An 18,531-nucleotide genomic window follows, 5' to 3' on the forward strand; every position below is an offset into this window, starting at 1 on the left:
CTGTGGCAAGCGGGTAGGTTTGGAATGGGTTACAATCAGGCTGTGTTTCATTAAAGCTCAACACCTAAACCTAATTCAATCCCAAATTCATGGATAAAAAAAATCCTGAAAGCTTACAGAAAGAGCGGAGGGATTTTGCGTGGGTGGAAATGTTAGGGCTGCTGCATTCTGAATGAAATGTAATTTACGGAGAGCAGACAGTAGTCAGAGGAACACTTGACAAATGAAACCACGACGTGATTAGGCATTCAGTAACTCTCAAGGGCTGGTCTTGAATAGAACATTCTCACTCATGCAGAATGTTGAAAACAATTCAGGAATATTAAAATAGATTGACTGGTTCTCTCATTTCCATTATCATTTCCATTATTCATTTGCTTTAAATTTAACCAAAACTTGTTTTTTTTTAAAAAAAACCTTTACCTTTTAACATATTAGATGCACACGTGGTCTCAATACCAGCTGTGCTGAAGTTATCCTTAACAGCAACTGGAATCCCATCCAAGGGACCTAGAGATTTTCCTGGATGAATATGAAGCAGAAATGTTAATATAGTGAAACAATGTCTCATGTCATAACTTATATTTTACCAGAATAAATTACAAAGCAATTTGAACTTGACATAATAATTCCAGATAGCTGGCAGCTGCCATCGTACTACCTTGTGGTTCTTTACAGAATAGCAGAGGCTGGAAGTGCATTGCTGTCTAGATTAGCTACCGAATCATGTGTGGACATCAAAACAGATCTACTTTAATTAATTAATTAAAAATTCTAGCTTTGCCAGGATGGAAAAGCAGGAACATTCTGAAATACATACCAGTTTAATCCTATTAACACTCCCAAATCAGATCATCTCAATTTATCTCGAATGGCTTTAATTGAAGACAAAAATGTGGATTTAAAAAGTGACTAACTCAATTGATAGTCCTCGTGCTTCTCCCCAGAAAGATGAAGGATTATGGCATCAACTTCAGGGGGATTTGTACATCAGGTGCAGCAATGTGAAACTGCAACATTGTCGGAGGTCCTGTCTTTCTGATGAGGGATTAGACTAAGCCCCCCCCCATTCCCTTCTAGTTAACATTTCTCTCTCAACCAACACCATCAAAATTCAAACATCCCATCATTTATCTCCGGGTTTTTCAAAGTGGGGGTTGCGACCCATATGTGGATTGCTGTGGTGTTGAAAATGGGTTGCTGGATATCCTGTTTAAAATAAACGGGGAATGTTCTATGGCCCTTTTCAAAACATTGCGAGATGTTCTGTGATGCTGCTCAAAACATGGTGAGATCATAGAATCACCACAGTGCAGAAGGAGGCCATTCAGCCCATCTAGTCTGCACCAACTCTCTGACAAAGTGTCTTACCTAAGCCCTCACCCTATCCCCGTAACCCTGCGCATTTACCATGGTTAATCCATCTAACCTACACATCCTGGGACACTGAGGGGCAATTTAGTAGGGCCAACCCACCCAATCTGCACATCATATTCAAGAAGCAGCTGGATATAACACTTGGGGCAATTGGGATCAAAGGTTATGGGGAAAAAGCAGGATTAGGCTATTGAGTTGGATGATCAGCTATGATCGCAATGAATGGCGGAGCAGGCTCGAGGGGACAAATGGCCTCCTCCTGCTCCTTTCTTCTATGCTTCTATCTTTGGAGTGTGGGAGGAAACCAGAGCAGCTGGAGGAAATCCACACAGACACAGGGAGAATGTGCAAACTCCACACAGACACCCAAGGCTGGAATTGAACCCAGGTCCCTGGCGCTTTTGAGGTGGCAGTGCTAACCACTGTGCCACCCATATAAGTGAACCAGATGGCTTTTTGTGACAATTCTTTCATGCTCATCATTTGACTTTTATTTAATTCAAATTCTGCTGTGGTGGGATTTGAACCAGGGTTCAAGGTATTACTCTGGGTTTTCGGATTACTGGTCCAGTGGTTATTCCACTACGGCATCACCTTGATCTGTGATATTGTTCAAAACATTGCGAGATGTCCTATGATCCTGTTCAAAGCATCCCAAGATGTGTTCAAAACATGGTGAGATGTTCTGTGATCTTGTTCCAAAAAGAAAACCGTGGGATGTTCTGTTTATAGCGCACATTCTGTAGAAGGCGGTATGACAATGAGGATCTCTTGACTCAGATGATGACAGAGCCAGCATGAAAAAATGTTAAATATTGCCTGATACAATTCAAGTTATATGCACTTTATGAAAAGGAAAAGGTAACGTGTATTTTTAAATGTACAGTAAATCCTGTTCAGATGGCGACTGGACCAGCTTGCCTCGTCAGTGGGTCGCGAGGGGTGGCCATTTTGTAAAAGTGGGTCGGCAGAAAAATAATTTGAAAACCACCGATTTATCCCGTGGTTGTTCCAGGGACTGCTTCACTTCCCTACAAAACAGAGGCTATATTTCAAAAATAATTTATTGGGATGTCCTATGGCCGCAGAAGGCGTAGAATAAATTAAAGTTAGTCATTTTAACCAAATCTTTGTCTAATCTTTCTGCACTTCATTTGTGTGAGTGAGACAGTAGCTTTACCTCAGTAGGTAGTTATCTATTAATTGGAGAGGAGAAACGGACAGCAAGTTGCTGTTTTCAGCAAAACAAACACAAACTTTTCATCTTGTCATCTTCCACTGTGGAAGGCAAATAGAAAAGTAAGATTGCATCAATCCAAAAATTAAAAAAAATAATTTCAATGAATAAAATAAGCGTACGTAGAAAGTTTAAAATGCTGTGTAGCCCAATTTTTTAAAAAAAACACGTAATCAGGTGACTCAGAAATTTTAGTAATAGACAGTGAGAAAGCTCTACGTCACCTCTTTGCAACCTTTTCTCTGCTGCTGTGGCCTGTTTCACAGCGAGTTCCTCAGGGACAGTGATGTAGGCATTCAGGAATGCTGTGCTCCTGATTAAAGAGAGACATCTTTGGCACAGCTCAGTTGGACTGATTCGACCTTCTCTTAAAGCTTGCGTAACCTATAATGTTAACAAAGGTTTTAAGTTATTAGGCTGCGAAGAATACCGACAACCTCGCACAGCAGTATCAGTAGGATAAGAAAAGGCTTTCCAACACATCAATACCTTTCTATCTAATGAGCCGGCATTGCAGGCAATTCCCTCTGAGCGTTTGTTCAAGTCCCCAGCACTCCATGTAATCTATCACCATTAAATCTATCACCATTAAATCCCATACTTGAGCTTGCTACACCCTCCTGCAGGAAAAATATGTCACCTCCCTTTTTGACAGAATGGAACTAATCACCAAAAGTTTGAAGAGCTTACACAAGTAGTCCTTCCGCAATGACATTCTTGAAGAGCTCTGTTTGCTGATTTTTGAGGTCATACTTTTTTATTCAAAGTGGCAGACTCTGTTCAGTTTATTATATTACAATGAGCCGCAAAATCTAAAGATTAAGATGTGTATTGTTACGATTGCAGGGGGCAGGGGGAAATTTGCTAAATGAAGGAAATGCCAACCACATTTCAGCTTTTGTAACTTTTACTTTAACAATGGGCGGCATGGTAGCACAGTGGTTAGCACTGCTGCTTCACAGCTCCAGGGTCCCGGGTTCGATTCCCGGCTCGGGTCACTGTCTGTGTGGAGTTTGCACATTCTCCTCGTGTCTGCGTGGGTTTCCTCCGGGTGCTCCGGTTTCCTCCCACAGTCCAAAGATGTGCGTGTTAGGTTGATTGGCCAGGTTAAAAATTGCCCCTTAGAGTCCTGGGATGCATAGGTTAGAGGGATTAGCGGGTAAATATGTGGGGGTAGGGCCTGGGTGAGATTGTGGTCGGTGCAGACTCGATGGGCCAAATGGCCTCCTTCTGCACTGTAGGGTTTCTATGATTTCTATGAATGTAAAGTAGATACAAGTTAACAGGCCAATGATATTTCAGGTAAGGAGGTAAATTTCACTTTAAATGGTCGATTAGTTTTGCAAAATCACGAGCGCCCACATCACTCCCCATGTGTACCACCCGGTGCAGCTTCAAAGTTCTCTATCTCAGCTTTCGGAAGATAGGATCTCTCACTTTCCCATCAATTGATTGACATTTTGAATCGCATTTACCAGCAGCTGTGATCAATCCGAGGTCTTCAGAGACGGTTATCAACTGAACGGCAAAACTGCAACAGCAGCAGAACAACTGTCCAATTCACAACCCGCATGCTGAAGGGCCTTCGGCATTTTGTCCTGTTTACCTGTATTTTATGCTCTTCTTATCTGGTCAGGCCTGCATGTGACTCCAGACCCACAGCAACATGGCTGACACGGAGAGGATGTTTCCTCTTACGGTGAGTGCAGAACTAAGGGACACAGTATTAAAATTAGGGCTTGCCCTTCTAGGATTGCGATGAGGAGAATTTTTTTCTCTGAGGCTTGTAAAACTGGGGATCTCAGCAGGTGGTGGAGTTGGGGTCATTGGATATTTTTAAGGGGGAAGGTATAGATTCTTGTTAGACAAGGGAAACAAAGGCTATCAGAGCTAGATGGAATGTGGAACTCAAACACAAAAAGATCTGATCGAATGATGGGCCGAATAGCCTACTCCTGCTCAATTTCGCATGTTCATATGACTCTTAAATATTCTCTGAAACGGCCCAGCAAGCCATCTGTTGTATCAAATCCCTAAAATGAACTCAGCAAGGAACAAAACCGGATGGACCATCCGTCATCGACCTACACACCGGAAATGACATCAGCAAACTCAGCCCTGTCCACCCTGCAAAATCCTCCTTGCTAACATCAGGGTGCTTGTGTCAAAATTGAGAGAGCAGTCTCACAGACTAATCAAGCAACAACCTGATTCCTGACACAGTCGACAGCTTGCACCGACACATTTTCAAAATCTGCTCAACTCAACTATTTCTAACTATTCATAGCCCTAAATCTGTTCCCCACACAAGCACTCGGTTCAGGTGTCTGTATTCTGCCTTCTCACATTATGAATTGAATAAGCAGAGGAATTAAACTTATTCTTTCTTCTTAGATCCGGGATACAAAACAGATCTGGCAAAGAAGTGTGGATATGGTCAGCTTCATTGCGTCTGCCAGCTGTTTTGTCTTGTTTTACTACTAATAAAAAAAGCGCTCGAAAGCTGTTGCTTGGTTTCTATGATGACTAGTAAAAACTATCACGTCATCCCAATTTCACCCTTTGGCCACTGGTGTTTAGCACATTCACATTTTAGAATCGAAAGACGGATACTTCACTTTTAAAGTATTTGATGATTAATTTTCATGAGTTTTGAGTTGTAGTTTTGGTTGGATTAAATATTGTTTCAGATGAAACAAATATATTTGTTTTAAATTTGATTTTTATTACCGTTGTACAAAATTTCACAGCTCACTTGGGACAATTTTCATGGCACACTGGTTGGAAACCACCGATCTAGAAGGACAAGGGCATTAGACATATGGGAACACCACCACCTGGAAGTTCCCCCCCAAGTCACTCACCATTCTGGCTTGGAAAAATATCACCATTCCTTCACTGTTGCAGGACCCCCCCACTCCCTAACAGCACTATGGGTGTACCTACACTACATGGACAGCACTGGTTCTAGGAAACAGCTTACCTCTACCTTCTCAAAGGCAATTAGGGGTGGACAATAAATGCTGGTCTAGCCAGTGGCTCCCATATCCCATAAATGAATTTCAAAAAAGCTCCTTATAAATGTGCCTTCGCTGGTCTCCCTCTGCTGCAGCTCTCCTTTCTGTCTAGCCATACAGCTTTAATATGTCAATTTTATGCGAATTATATGTCAACACCATCATTCCTATGAAACTCATCTCCAAACTCCATGGCCTGGGCCTCGGTCCCTCCCTCTGCAACTGGATCCTGAACTTCCTAACTCTCAGACCACAATCAGTAAGGATAGGCAACAACACCTCCTCCACGATCATCCGGTGCCCCACAAGGCTGTGTCCTCATCCCCCTTCTATACTCCTTATGTGGTCAAATACCCCACCAACTCTATTTTCAAGTTTGCTGACAACACCACCGTAGTGGGTTGGATCTCAAACAATGATGAGACAGAGTACAGGAATGAGATAGAAAATCTGGTGAACTGGTGCAGCAACACTAATCTCTCCCTCAATGTCAACAAAACGAAGGAGATTGTCATCGACTTCAGGAAGCATAAAAGAGAACATGCCCCTGTCTACATTAATGGGGACGAAGCAGAAAAGGTAGAGAGTTTCAAGTTTTTAGGTGTCCAGATCACCAACAACCTGTCCTGGTCCCCCCATGCCGACACTATAGTTAAGAAAGCCCACCAATGCCTCTACTTTCTCAGAAGACTAAGGAAATTTGACATCTCAGTTATGACTCTCACCAACTTTTACAGATGCACCATAGAAAGCATTCTTTCTGGTTGTATCACAGCTTGGTATGGCTCCTGCTCTGCCCAAGACCGCAATGAACTACAAAAGGTCGTGAATGTAGCCCAATCCATCACGCAAACCAGCCTCCCATCCTTCGACTATGTTTACACTTCCTGCTGCCTCAGCAAAGCAGCCAGCATAATTAAGGACTCCACGCACCCCGGACATTTTCTCTTCCACCTTCTTCCTTTGGGAAAAAGATACAAGAGTCTGAGGTCACGTACCAACCGACTCAAGAACAACTCCTTCCCTGCTGCCGTCAGACTTTTGAATGGACTTACCTTGCATTAAGTTGATTTTTCTCTACATGCTAGCTATGACTGCAACATTACATTCTGCACTCTCTCGTTTCCTGCTCTATGAATGGTGTGCTTTGTCTGTATAGCGCGCAAAAAACAATACTTTTCACTGTATACTAATACATGTGACAATAATAAATCAAATCAAATTTCGTACCAGTTGGAACCTCTTCCAGGTCAGGGGTTGCCAGGTCACATGGACCTGTATTTCTTATCATTCATGAAAATTAAAGTGATCCCTTGGCAAGCTCTTAAAATGTCTTCTTAAAAACCAAGTACAGATTCCGCAGACATTTTAGAGAAATTGCATTTTTTTTGTTAATTGACTGCTTCCATGTCAAAGGTCATCACAATGTACAGAATGCTAACGCATCCTCAATTCAAAGGTAGTTAGTTTTGTATTTCTTTAAAAAAATAAGTTGAACAGTTCCCCAACCCAGCAATATTTCCCCTGCCTTTGGATCAGATACCGAGCTCACAGCATCTGTTGTATTATGCTTCACCAGTCTACTTGCCTATCAAATGTCGCCCTGGGATTAGAAGGCAGCAGGGTTGTTATTTAATTTCAAGGAAGTTTTGCCATCACTGAAATCCTCGGTCATCCTTCTGTCCTCCCTCAATGCATTATGTTCCAGTAAAAATACCAAAACATGTAAAATCAGAAATCTGTTTGGATCACAAAACTAACTGCCTAACCATTGGATTGACTGTCATTAATGGCTTTAACAAAGAAAATTACAGCACAGGAACAGGCCCTTCGGTCCTCCGAGCCTGCACCGACCATGCTGCCCGACTGAACTAAAACCCCCTATCCTTCCGGGGACCATATCCCTCTATTCCCATCCTATTCATGTATTAGTCCAGATGCCCCTTAAAACTCACAATCGTATCCGCTTCCACTACCTCCCCCGGCAACGAGTTCCAGGAACCCACCACCCTCTGCGTAAAAAACTTGCCTCGTACATCTCCTTTAAACCTTGCCCCTCGCAGCTTAAACCTATGTCCCCTAGTAATTGACTCTTCCACCTGGGAAAAAAGCTTCTGACTATCCACTCTGTCCATGCCCCTCTGTAGGAGCCCTTTACAGAGTTACATATGACATCCCATGTGGTTATGACTGTGCTGCAATACCTCTACTCAACCTCCTTGCTCTGGCATGGTGGCACAGTGGTTAGCACTGCTGCCTCACAGCATCAGGGACCACAATTCAATTCCCAGCTTAGGTCGCTGTCCATGCGGAGCCTGCACATTCTTCCCGTGTCTGTGTGGGTTTCCTCTGGGTGCTCTGGTTTCTTCCCACAGTCTGAAAGATGTGCTGGTTAGGTGGATTGGCCATGCTAAATTCTCCCTCGGTGTTCCCAAATAGGCGCCAGAGTGTGGTAACTAGGGGATTTTCGCAGTAACTTCATTGTACTGTTAATGTAAGCCTACTTGTGACAATAGTAAATAAACTTAAACTTGACATCTCAGTAGTCTTTGACATGTCACAACACCATCCTCATCCAATAGCTCTTCTCTGTTACCTGATTCCGTGGGATTATCTGCACTTGGTTCCATTCTCACCTATCTGGTCAGAACCAGAGTACATCCAGTGATGGCTTCTTTTCCCACCCTTCTTGTGAGATGACTTTTGAAGCCCTCCAAATAAATTTTCTTTCACTCTCTGTAGGGGTCCCAGGGTTAAATCCCACCACCTCAAATGGTGAAATTTGAATTCAGTAAAAATCTGGAAGTAAAAGCCTTAATGATAGCTATAAAACCATTGTTTGTTGTTGTAAAAATTAATGTTCACTGATGTCCCAGCAAAGGTGGACATGGAGTGGATGCCCCTCATAATCTTGTAGACTTCTAACAGGTCACTCCTCAATCTCCGTCATTCCACTGAGAACAAACCAAGTTTCTTCAACCTCGCCTCATGGCTAATGCCCTCCATACCAGGCAACATCCTGATAAATCTTTTCTGTACCCTCTCCAAAGCCTCCACACCTTTCTGGTAGTGTGGCGACCAGAATTGAACACTATATTCCAAGTGCAGCCTAACTAAGGTTCCATAAAGCTGTAACGTGACTTGCCAATTTTTAAACTCAATGCCCCGGCCGATGAAGGCAAGCATGCCGTATGTCTTTTGACTACCTTCTCCACCTGGGTTTAGCTTAGAAACGGCTAATTATCTGGAGATCATCTCGGGTTAAGATTTCTAGTTTTCAGATAAAATAAAAAATGAGGAGGCCATTCAACCCATCGAGTCCTTGACAGATGTACAGTTTATGCAGTTGCTGCAGTCCAATTTTTTTTATATTTGTTCATGGGACGTGGGTGCCGCTGGCTGGGCCAGCATTTATTGTCCACCCCTAATTGCCCTCGATGGAGCAGTGAAGCGTCAACCAAATTTCTGTGGATCTAGAGTCACATGTAGGCCAGGCATGGTAAGGATGGCAGATTTCCTTTGCTGAGGAGCAGGATGACGTTGAAAAGAACAGGCAAAAGTCAGAAAATGGAGAGTCGACAGAACCCAAGGCAGAAGCTTAAGCATTCCTTTTGAATTGCAGGGCTCCTGCAGAACTGAGTTATGGGACTGATTTGGGAGGCAATAATGGCAAATAGCCGAAACCAAGGCCATGTCCAAATGAGGTGTGAATGGTTACATAGCGATCAGATGAACAAGACATGAAGGTGTAAAAAAAACAAAGTCAACTCAGCAAAATGAAACAAAAATGGAGACTAAAACACACAGAAGAAAATGAAGGCAGCAGTTATGGTCTAAATGTTGAATCCTGTAATGTGCCAAATCCAAAATGAGGTGCTGTTCCTTAAGCTTGTGTTGAGCTTCACTGGAACTCTGAAGTAGTGATGTGGACCTGGTGTTGTTAAACTTCTTACTCTGAAGTAGGCCAAGGATATAAAGGTCAGCATGGAAGCAAGGGGGAGAATTAAAATGACAAGCAACAGGAAGCTCATGCTTGTGCACTGAACGGAGGCGGTTCCACAAAACGGTCATCCAGTTTGAATTTGGGCTGCTCAATGTTGAAGAGACCCACATTGTGCACACAGAATACAGCAGACCAAATTAAAACAAGTACAAGGAAATCATCGTTTGGAGACTTGGATGGTGAAAGGAGATGTGGTGATGGACAGGTGCTGCATCTCCTGTGCTTGCACAGAAAGATGCTTCAGGGGAGGGAGGGATTCAGGAAATGGACTGGGATGTCATGGAAGGAATAGTCCCTTTGGAATGGTGAAAGAAGAGGGCAGGGGAACATGGGTTTGGTGGCAGCATCATGCTGGAGCTGGTGGAAATTGCAGGGATGATTTGTTGAATACAGAGGTTGTTGGGATGGAAGGTGAGGACAAGAAGAACCCTATCATGGTTCTCGGAGGGAGAGGAAGGGGTATGAGCAGAGATGCACAAGACAGGTCACACACGGTGGAGGACCCTGTCAACCATGCTGGGTGGGAATCCTCGGTTGAAGAGGGGGAGATTCTGACCTCTTTTACATCTGCCTTCTTTCACCTCATCACTGACTTTCTCGGAATCCCGTTGTCTGAAATTTTCTTTCACTCTCTCCTCCTTTAAAGCCTATAATTTCAATCCAAGGTTTTGGTCACCCTACTTCTGTGAAGCACCTCAGTTATTGTTTTCATGTTATAAAAAAGCGTTTCACAGATGTGGATTTTTGTTCTTTTCTCACCTGCTGCTTCCTCCTACCGAACGCATTCTCTAAACCCGATATTAATCAGTTAATCACCATTCTGGTTGGATGCCACAGTTGGCTGAACTGTAGCAGGTAGTGAGTTAGGGAAGCTCACCAACAATGTTCTCTCTGGGACTCACAGCAGCCCAGAAGCTCCTATGCAGTTGGTCTCTTTAAGTTACCACATGTGTTGCACTTAAATGAATAGGCTGTGCATGACAACAAAGGAAATTAGAGGAAAGGTTTCTCATTTGCATGTTTAAAATCTGCAATTAGAAATCATTGGGGATATCTTTTTGTTCAACCAAATAAACAAAATCAAACTAACTTAGGGACAACTCAAAAATCAAACTAACTTAGGGACAAGCTCCCTAAAAGGAGGGGAACTGCCCAAAACAAAAAACAAAGCAGAAAGGAAACTTAAAACATCAAATTAAAATGTGATTATCGGGGTCAATAATACACCCCAGTCCCTGCAATGCTCAGCGGGCATGGAAGGCATCAGCTGTGCCCTCGGACACCGCATGCTCCCTTTCCAGGGACACCTGGCCGCGAATATAGCTGCAGTCAGGTTAGACGACCCCCTCGATCGCCCGCTGCCTGGACTTGTAGATGGCACGCCTTGCTAGGCCCAGGAGCAGTTCACGAGGAGGTCCTCCTCCTTCCCTGTCCCCCTCCACACCGGGTGAAATAAATCATTGGGAAAAATGAGGTAGAGTAGAGCAGAAAAAAATATGTCCTTAATTGGTTAACAAGTAAATGTGTTTCAACAACAACTTATATTTATATAGAACTTTCAATGCAAAGAAACATCCCAAGGTACTTCTCGGGAACATAACTATGACACTATGCCACATAAGATGATAATCAAAAACTTGTTTGAAGATTTAGCTTTTAAGGAGTGTCTTAAAAGAAGAAAGCAGGTAGGAGGTGAAGGAAAGGAATTCCAGAGTTTAGGGGTGAGGCAACAGGATGGGCAGCAATTAAAGATAGTTGAAGAGGCCAGAACTAAATGAGTGCAAATGTTGTGAGGCTAAGGATTACAGAGGTAGGGAAGGGCGATAAGGCCAAGAAGCGATTTCAAACTGGCAATGAGGAACTTAAAATAAGCTATTGCTTGACCAGAAGCCAATGTAAGTCAGTAAGCACAGGGGTGATAGGTGAATGGTACTTGACAATAGTGAAGACAAAGAGGCAGAGGTTTGGATGACCTGGGACTGTAGGATGTGGGAGACCAGCCAGGAGTCAACGGGATGAGTTGAGTCTAGAGGTAAAAAAAAAGGCATGGATGAGGGTTTCAGCAGTGGATGAGTTGAGACCAGGGTGCCTGACTCCCCTATAGAAAGACAGAGGATACTCTGTTATTGGGGATCTGTTAGAGCAGGGGGTGCTACCAGCCAGTGAGAGGGTGAAAGAGGGAGGAGAGCAAACACTGGGCACGAGTGAAATCTAAAAGCACAACTTACATGGCATAACATTCAGGGCTATAAGCCAAGTGCTGGTAAATGGGATTAGGTGGGAGGTCAGGTGTTTCACACATATCGGTGCAGACTCGATGGGCCAAAGGGCCACTTCTAAACTGTATGATTCTATGACATGAAAAGCAGCATCACAGATACATGGTGCCCGGGACAGTTCATAGAATATGAATAGAATAGTAAAGTAAAGTTTATTTATTAGTCACAAGTAGGCTCACATTCACACTACAATGAAAATCCCCTAGTCGCCACAGTCCGGCGCCTGTTCGGGTACACAGAGTGAATTTATCATGACCAATTCACCTAACCTGCACATCTTTGGACTGTGGGGGGAAACCGGAGCACCCGGAGGAAACCCACGCAGACAGGGAGAACGTGCAAACTCCGCACAGACAGTGACCCAAGCCGGGAATCGAACCCGGATCCCTGGCACAGTGAGGTGGCTCAAGACAGGACAATCCTGTAAGATCAGGGGCAGCCGGTTATCAGTGACTCTGTCGAGACAGGGACGAGTTCTTTTGATGTTGAAGAGGTGGGAATAGTCTGTGCTCACTCACAGTGAATATGGTCACAAACTCATCCCAGGATCAGAGGTGACACTGAGGGGTTGTGAACAGTCCGGGTTTCTTCACACAAACTATCCCAAATCCCCCCCGCCCCCGGTCCTTACCTCTCTGAGGGTCCAGCCCCACATGTTATCTTCCAGCGGTTGTGTCGGTAAGTGTCCGGGAGGATTTGGTTCCAGCCTCAGTCTGATCTTCACCAACCGCCAGGCATGGGCGCCGCCATGTTTTAGCTCCGCAGCCACCGGGCAACAAGACGTCCGCTGATTGGTGCGACTCAGCCAGGAAGTCGGTGCTGGTTGGGAGGTGACTGAGGTTCTGGGAGTTTTGGTGAGGGAATGTCAGACAGGCTGCAGCACTCACATTGACCTCAATGCAGGAGATTGCAGCATTTAAGACACTGCACTGAGAGCTAATTCTATATCAAATCAAAAGTTTGATCTTCAGACTTTTGCTAGGGATTGCAGTTCAGGAATAACCTTGTGTTTGACTTTCTTGGTATTGATGGAAGTGTTCATTTTTAAATGAGTGCTTTGTGACATCTGCAGTTTCATAGTTTAAACACATACTCCCATGTTGCAACCAGCAAGTAAGAAGATTGGGAGTGGACTTTTAGGTAGAATTAGAGCAAAGGTTTTTGAGAATGCCACTTGTAGAGAGATTAGTACTTCTTCACGTAAACAGACTGTTATGCCAGCCTGGGTGATTGATAGATATGGGAGTAACAGTCTGCTGCGTTTTACGAAGAATTCTATGTTTCCAATTATACACTACCCCAATGAGGTTATGATAAAGGTTCATGCTTCCAGTTTAAATCCTATCGACATCTCTATGAGAAGTAAGTATAATACTGTTAAAGTTGAAAGCTTCTTGTTATCCATTTGAACAGTGTGCGGTGTCTTACATATGAGTATATATTGGTGTCTTCATGCTGTACATTTGGATCAATTGTGGCGAGTTATTGAAGTGTTTGTGGATCTGCTTTTTAAACCATTGTCTTCATAGAAAATGGCAATTTTTTTGAGGTCCATGTATCAACTTCCTAATGCAAAGCAAACACGTATTGAAATGTGACTTGATGTCATTCTGATGTTGATTTGTAAATTAACTAAAAATGTCATTTTTTTCATGAAGGAATTCCTTTTCATTTGATGTGCTCTGCTGTTTCAGATCTCTTCTACTCTGCATTTACAAATCATCAGTTCGGAGAGCTGACAATCAACAAGCTTTTGCTATTTCCCTTTTTACCTTTCCTAATTGAAAGATATTGTAAACAATTGTTGCCACTACCCTGCATCCCCTACCCCCCAAAAGAAAAATTGTCCAGTTTAACCTGACACACTGGGGTTTCTCTATTCTGTATGGCTCTGCAATGAATTTACTGCTGAGGCATGGGGATAACTCTGACCAATGTGCTATGTGAAGTAATAGATTGGATAATGTCAAACTATAACTGGGAGGGCTCACATGGCCGAGTAAGCACTAAGATTGTGTTATATTCTGCCTCACCTGGAGCACACATTTATAGGCTGCATGGTGGCACAGTGGTTAGCACTACTGTCTCACAGCGCCAGGGACCCGGTTTCGATTCTCGGCCTGGGTCACTGTCTGTGCGGAGTCTGCACATTCTTGCCATGTCTGCGTGGGTTTCCTCCGGGTCCTCCGGTTTCCCCCCACAGTCTGAAAGACATGCTGGTTAGGTGCATTGGCCATGCTAAATTCTCCCTCAGCGTACCCGAACAAGTGTCGGAGTGTGGCAACTAGGGGATTTTCACAGTAACTTCATTGCAGTGTTAATATAAGCCTACTTGTGACACTAATAAAATAAACGGTGGCACAGTGATTAGCACTGCTGCCTTACAGCTCCAAGGTCCCAGATTCAATTCCAGCCTCAGATCACTGTCTGTGTGGACTTTGCACGTTCTCCCCGTGTCTGTGTGAGTTTCCTCCAGGTGCTCTTGTTTCCTCCCACTGTCCAAAGATGTGTGGGTTAGGTTGATTGGCTAAGGTAAATTGTGCCTTAGTGTCGGGGAGATTAGCAGGGTAAATGCGCTGGTTTACGGGGAAAGGGCCTGGGTGGCACTATGGTCGGTGCAGACTCAATGGGCTGAATGGCCTCCTTCTGTACTGTAGGGATTCGATGATATAACTTTGTACACACTGAATTTTACCTTTTACTGACATATTGTCGAAGGCTGAAGGGCCTTTTTTGCACTTTGTAATGGTGTAACAGCTGTTACAATGTATCCGTATTTTCTGAGTGGTTGTTTTGCTGTATAAGCACGATAGGAAAATAGCTTCTATCATGCTGTTGAGATAGTAAGACAGCACATTGTGTATTGGTCTGAATTTTTAAAAAATCATATTGTTTTAAAATGTTATTTTGTTGTCCCTGATTCCACACTTGTCTGGGTGATTCAGTAACAATAAAATATCAGGAGTGGGGGGGGAAGGCAGTTTCTCTCCTACTTAATGGTTAATTATTCTGAGTGAATGAAAGTGCTGTGACTTGAGTGAAATTAACAATTTTATCTTGGATGGAGGGTTTGTAGTATGTGAGTGAGGTGAGGCTTCTCCCTTTGCTGTCTTCTCGGAGTAGGCAGGTGGGCCCGTTCTCAAGGCTTATGTCAACGTTCATCTGCTGCTCCTGTAGTCTGGCGGACAATACTCTTCTTGGAATAATCCTACCACAGTGAAGCAAGCAGGCTCCACTTGGTGCCATCATGATTGAGAACCAGATGGCCATGTCAGCTGGGTGCTGGGCTCAGGCTAAAATGGCTGCTTTGGAGGGTTCAGTCAACTCGAGAACAGGGAATGGGGGGTGTGGGGGGAGGGTGGTTTCTAACACCTTTGCAGCATCTCCAGGTTGTTTCAAATGAATAGTTGGATGACTGACATCCCCTATATGCAATCATGGTTAACCTCTGTGGACAATCTGTCCATCTCTCTTTCCTAGCTCCTATGCAGCAAATTGTCAAATGCCATAGCTTGTTCCATGATGCTGCATCAGCTGTATCAGCCCTGTTTAAACTGAGTCTTTGAAATGAGAAAAAAAGGTTCCCTGCAACTTGACTCGACATTTGATAAAAATTATATCCTGCCACTATTGTGCAGCAAGCTGATGCAGTGATGTATCTCAAGGGCCTGGTTGCAATTGATTATTGTAAGAATTCCATATCTCTTCACCGTTCTATAAGTCCTTAATCTTGGGCATTTTGTTGTGTGACTCTCCACTGCCGAGGGCCTGGATTTTTTGCTGCTGCTATTGGTTGGCCGTTACTGATGGTCTGGATCTTTTTTCTTCCAGAAGGTTACGGTGCTGCTGCACTCGGAATGAAACGTGACCCACTGCACATCAAAGCTGCTGGGAGTGAATTTCCTCTTATCCTGGGCCGGGATGTCTCGGGTGTCGTCATGGAAACTGGACTGGATGTGTCTTATTTCAAACCTGGAGATGAGGTAATCTGGATTGTGTTGCTGTTTATGTACGAGAGAGAGCTTGTCGCCTCTGAACACAATAACTGGCAGATACGTTCTAATGGTTGGCTCCAGCACCCAGAGCTGTCGTCATCCATCAGCACGAGATATGAAAGAAATAACTTGTATTTAGGACAGCCCAAAGCACTTTACAACAAATTAAGTACTTTTGAAGATTAGGCACTGTTGTAACATAGGATATGTAGCAGGCAATTGGTGCACAGCAAGGTGCCATAAACAGCAATGTGATAATGACCAGATAATCTGCTTAGTGACTTGATTCCAGAATAAATATTGACCAAGACATCAGTGAGATCTCCTCGGCTGTGTCATGGGATAATTCCTAGCTACCCGAGACATCTGACATCTCATCCAAATTGCGACCACTCAGACAGTGCAGCACTCCCTCAGTATTCCACTGAAGAGTTAACCTGGGTTAATTATTCATGCCTCTGCGGGACTTGGATCCACAGCTTCGGACTCTGAGGCGAGAGCACAAGGAAGCCTGCCCATCAGTAAATGTTTTCTTTTCTTGTACCTCTTATGAACCCTGGTATTGTTTTATCAAATGCTACTGGAGGAACTGGTGGTTATCTGTTCTCCTTGTCCCTTTGATTCAATTACAGACCTGACCCTGCCCAGTTACATGTGGCAAGAAGCATGCAGGTAGCAAAATAAAAGTGCATGGGATAGGATGCTGACATGGAATAAGAATCGGCTAACAGGCAGAAGACAGGGAGTAGGAATAAATGGGTCATTCTCATGTTGGCAGGCTGTGGATAGTGGGATACTGCAAAGATCAGTACTTTTGATTTGATTTATTATTGTCACATGTATTATCATACAGTGTAAAGTATTGTTTCTTGTGCGCTGTGCAGACAAAACATACCGTTCACAGAGAAGGAAAGGAGTGCAGAATGTAATGTTACAGTCATAGGTAGGGTGTAGAGAAAGATCAACTTAATGAAAGGTAAGTCCATTCAAACGTCTGATAGCAGCAGGAAAGAAGTTGTTGTTGAGTCGGTTGATACATGATACATCTTTTTCCCGAAGGAAGAAGGTGGAAGAGAGAATGTCCAGGGTGCGTGGGGTCCTTAATTATGCTGGCTGCTTTGCCGAGGCAGCGGGAAGTGTAGACAGTGTCAATGGTTGGGAGGCTGGTTTGCATGATGGATTGGGCTACATTCACGACCTTTTGTAGTTCCTTGCGGTCTTGGGCAGAGCAGGAGCCACACCAAGCTGTGATACAACAAAAAAGAATGCTTTCTATGGTGCTCCAGCTGTTCACAAAATATATCAATGATTTGGATGCCGGGAGCAAAGATAATATTTCCAAGTTCGCGGATGATATAAAGCAAGGTGGGAATGTCTGTGGCGAAGTAGATGTAAAGCGGCTACAAGATGATTTGGACAGACTCGATGAGTGGGCAAGAACATTGCAGACGGAATATAATGTGGAAACTTGTGAGGTTGTTCACTTTAGTAGAAGGAACAGATGTGCGGAATATTTCCGAAATGCTAAGAAATTAGAAAGTGTAGATGCACAAAGGGGACCTGGGTATATCTTGGTTTATAGGTAATTGAAGGCTAACATGCAGGTGCAGCAAACTGTTAATAAGGTTAATGGAATGTTATCACAAGAGAATTGGAGTACAGGAGCGGTGAAATCTTGCTTCAATTTTATAGAAGCTTAGTTAGACCGCACTTGGAGAGTACTGTGTACAGTTTTGGTCCATTATCTCAGAAAGGATATTAGTGCCATAAACGGAGTGCAACAAAGCTTCACCAGACTTGTTGTGGGGATAGCGGGGCTATCTTATGAAGGGAGATTGGGTAAACTGGGCCTGTATTCTCTAGAGTTGCAAAGAATGACGAGTGATCTCATTGAAACCTACAAAGTACTCAGGAATAGACAGAGTGGATACAGGTAAGATGTTTCCCTTGGCTGGGGAGCCTAGAACCAGGAGACACAATTTCAAAATAAGGGGAAGCTACTCAGGACCAAGATGAGGAGAAATTTCTTTACACAGAGGGTTGTGAATCTTTGGAATTCTCTTCCCCCTCCCGAGGGCTGTGGAAGTTCAGTCATTGAATATCGTTAAAGGGGAGATTGGTAGGTTTCTGATTAGCAATAATGGCTCGTAACTTCTGTCCCGTGTCCCGGCTTAGAGATTGTGCAGTGCACAATCTCTTCGGGACAATATGGAAGTCCCAACACAAGGACATGCGTGCTGAAAGCGTGCCAAGTTCAAGCCTCCAGTTGGGCTCCGCGGAAGTGCCTGAAGGAAAAGTGACGGAACTGCCCTAATTTTGCCCCAGTGATAGCTTAGTATTTACATCTGTTTATCTGCACACTTTATTTCTGCTGTAGCTGCAGTGAGTAGAGGCAGTAGACATTCTTTGGGTGGGTTAATTTTGTTGTAAATGTTTTTAAAAGATGTTTAAAATATATGTGATGCTCAGAAAATGGAAGACAGTTTTTTTTAAACTTTGTCATGACATACTGTTAATTCCATAAAAACTACCTTCATATGTGAAACAAAAAACGTGGGTTTGTAGTTTCTGTAGTAAGTTTCAGCTGAAGTTCATTTGGATTTTGCTATGTATTTTAAGCAGT

The 18,531-nt window shown here is 43.6% G+C and overlaps 2 protein-coding genes across 6 annotated transcripts in view; one reads left to right on the top strand and one right to left on the bottom strand.

Annotated features, from left to right (window-relative positions):
* qrsl1 (glutaminyl-tRNA amidotransferase subunit QRSL1) overlaps positions 1-12,693 on the bottom strand; it is a 40,593-nt gene extending 27,900 nt beyond the window's left edge. For 2 of the 4 annotated variants that reach the window (XM_078212410.1, XM_078212408.1), the window contains exons 1-3: positions 12,545-12,693; positions 2,839-2,998; positions 424-522 (exon numbers count right to left, since the gene is read on the bottom strand). In XM_078212410.1, the coding sequence (XP_078068536.1) occupies positions 424-522; positions 2,839-2,998; positions 12,545-12,568 (283 nt within the window). In that variant the 5' untranslated portion in view covers positions 12,569-12,693. Of the gene's footprint in view, positions 1-423; positions 523-1,971; positions 2,118-2,838; positions 2,999-12,544 lie in introns of all 4 variants that reach the window. The other 2 variants (XM_078212411.1, XM_078212409.1) reach the window with 2 other exon arrangements.
* Positions 12,694-12,745: 52 nt separating this feature from the next.
* Positions 12,746-18,531, top strand: part of rtn4ip1 (reticulon 4 interacting protein 1) — a 60,331-nt gene continuing 54,545 nt past the window's right edge. Inside the window, exons 1-2 of one of the 2 annotated variants that reach the window (XM_078212413.1) lie at positions 12,746-13,275; positions 15,745-15,896. In XM_078212413.1, coding sequence (XP_078068539.1) covers positions 13,011-13,275; positions 15,745-15,896 — 417 coding nt within the window. In that variant the 5' untranslated portion in view covers positions 12,746-13,010. The remainder of the gene's footprint in view (positions 13,276-15,744; positions 15,897-18,531) is intronic. The other variant, XM_078212412.1, reaches the window with a different exon arrangement.

Source organism: Mustelus asterias, chromosome 5 (genome assembly GCF_964213995.1).
Source record: "Mustelus asterias chromosome 5, sMusAst1.hap1.1, whole genome shotgun sequence".
Taxonomy (NCBI): domain Eukaryota; kingdom Metazoa; phylum Chordata; class Chondrichthyes; order Carcharhiniformes; family Triakidae; genus Mustelus; species Mustelus asterias.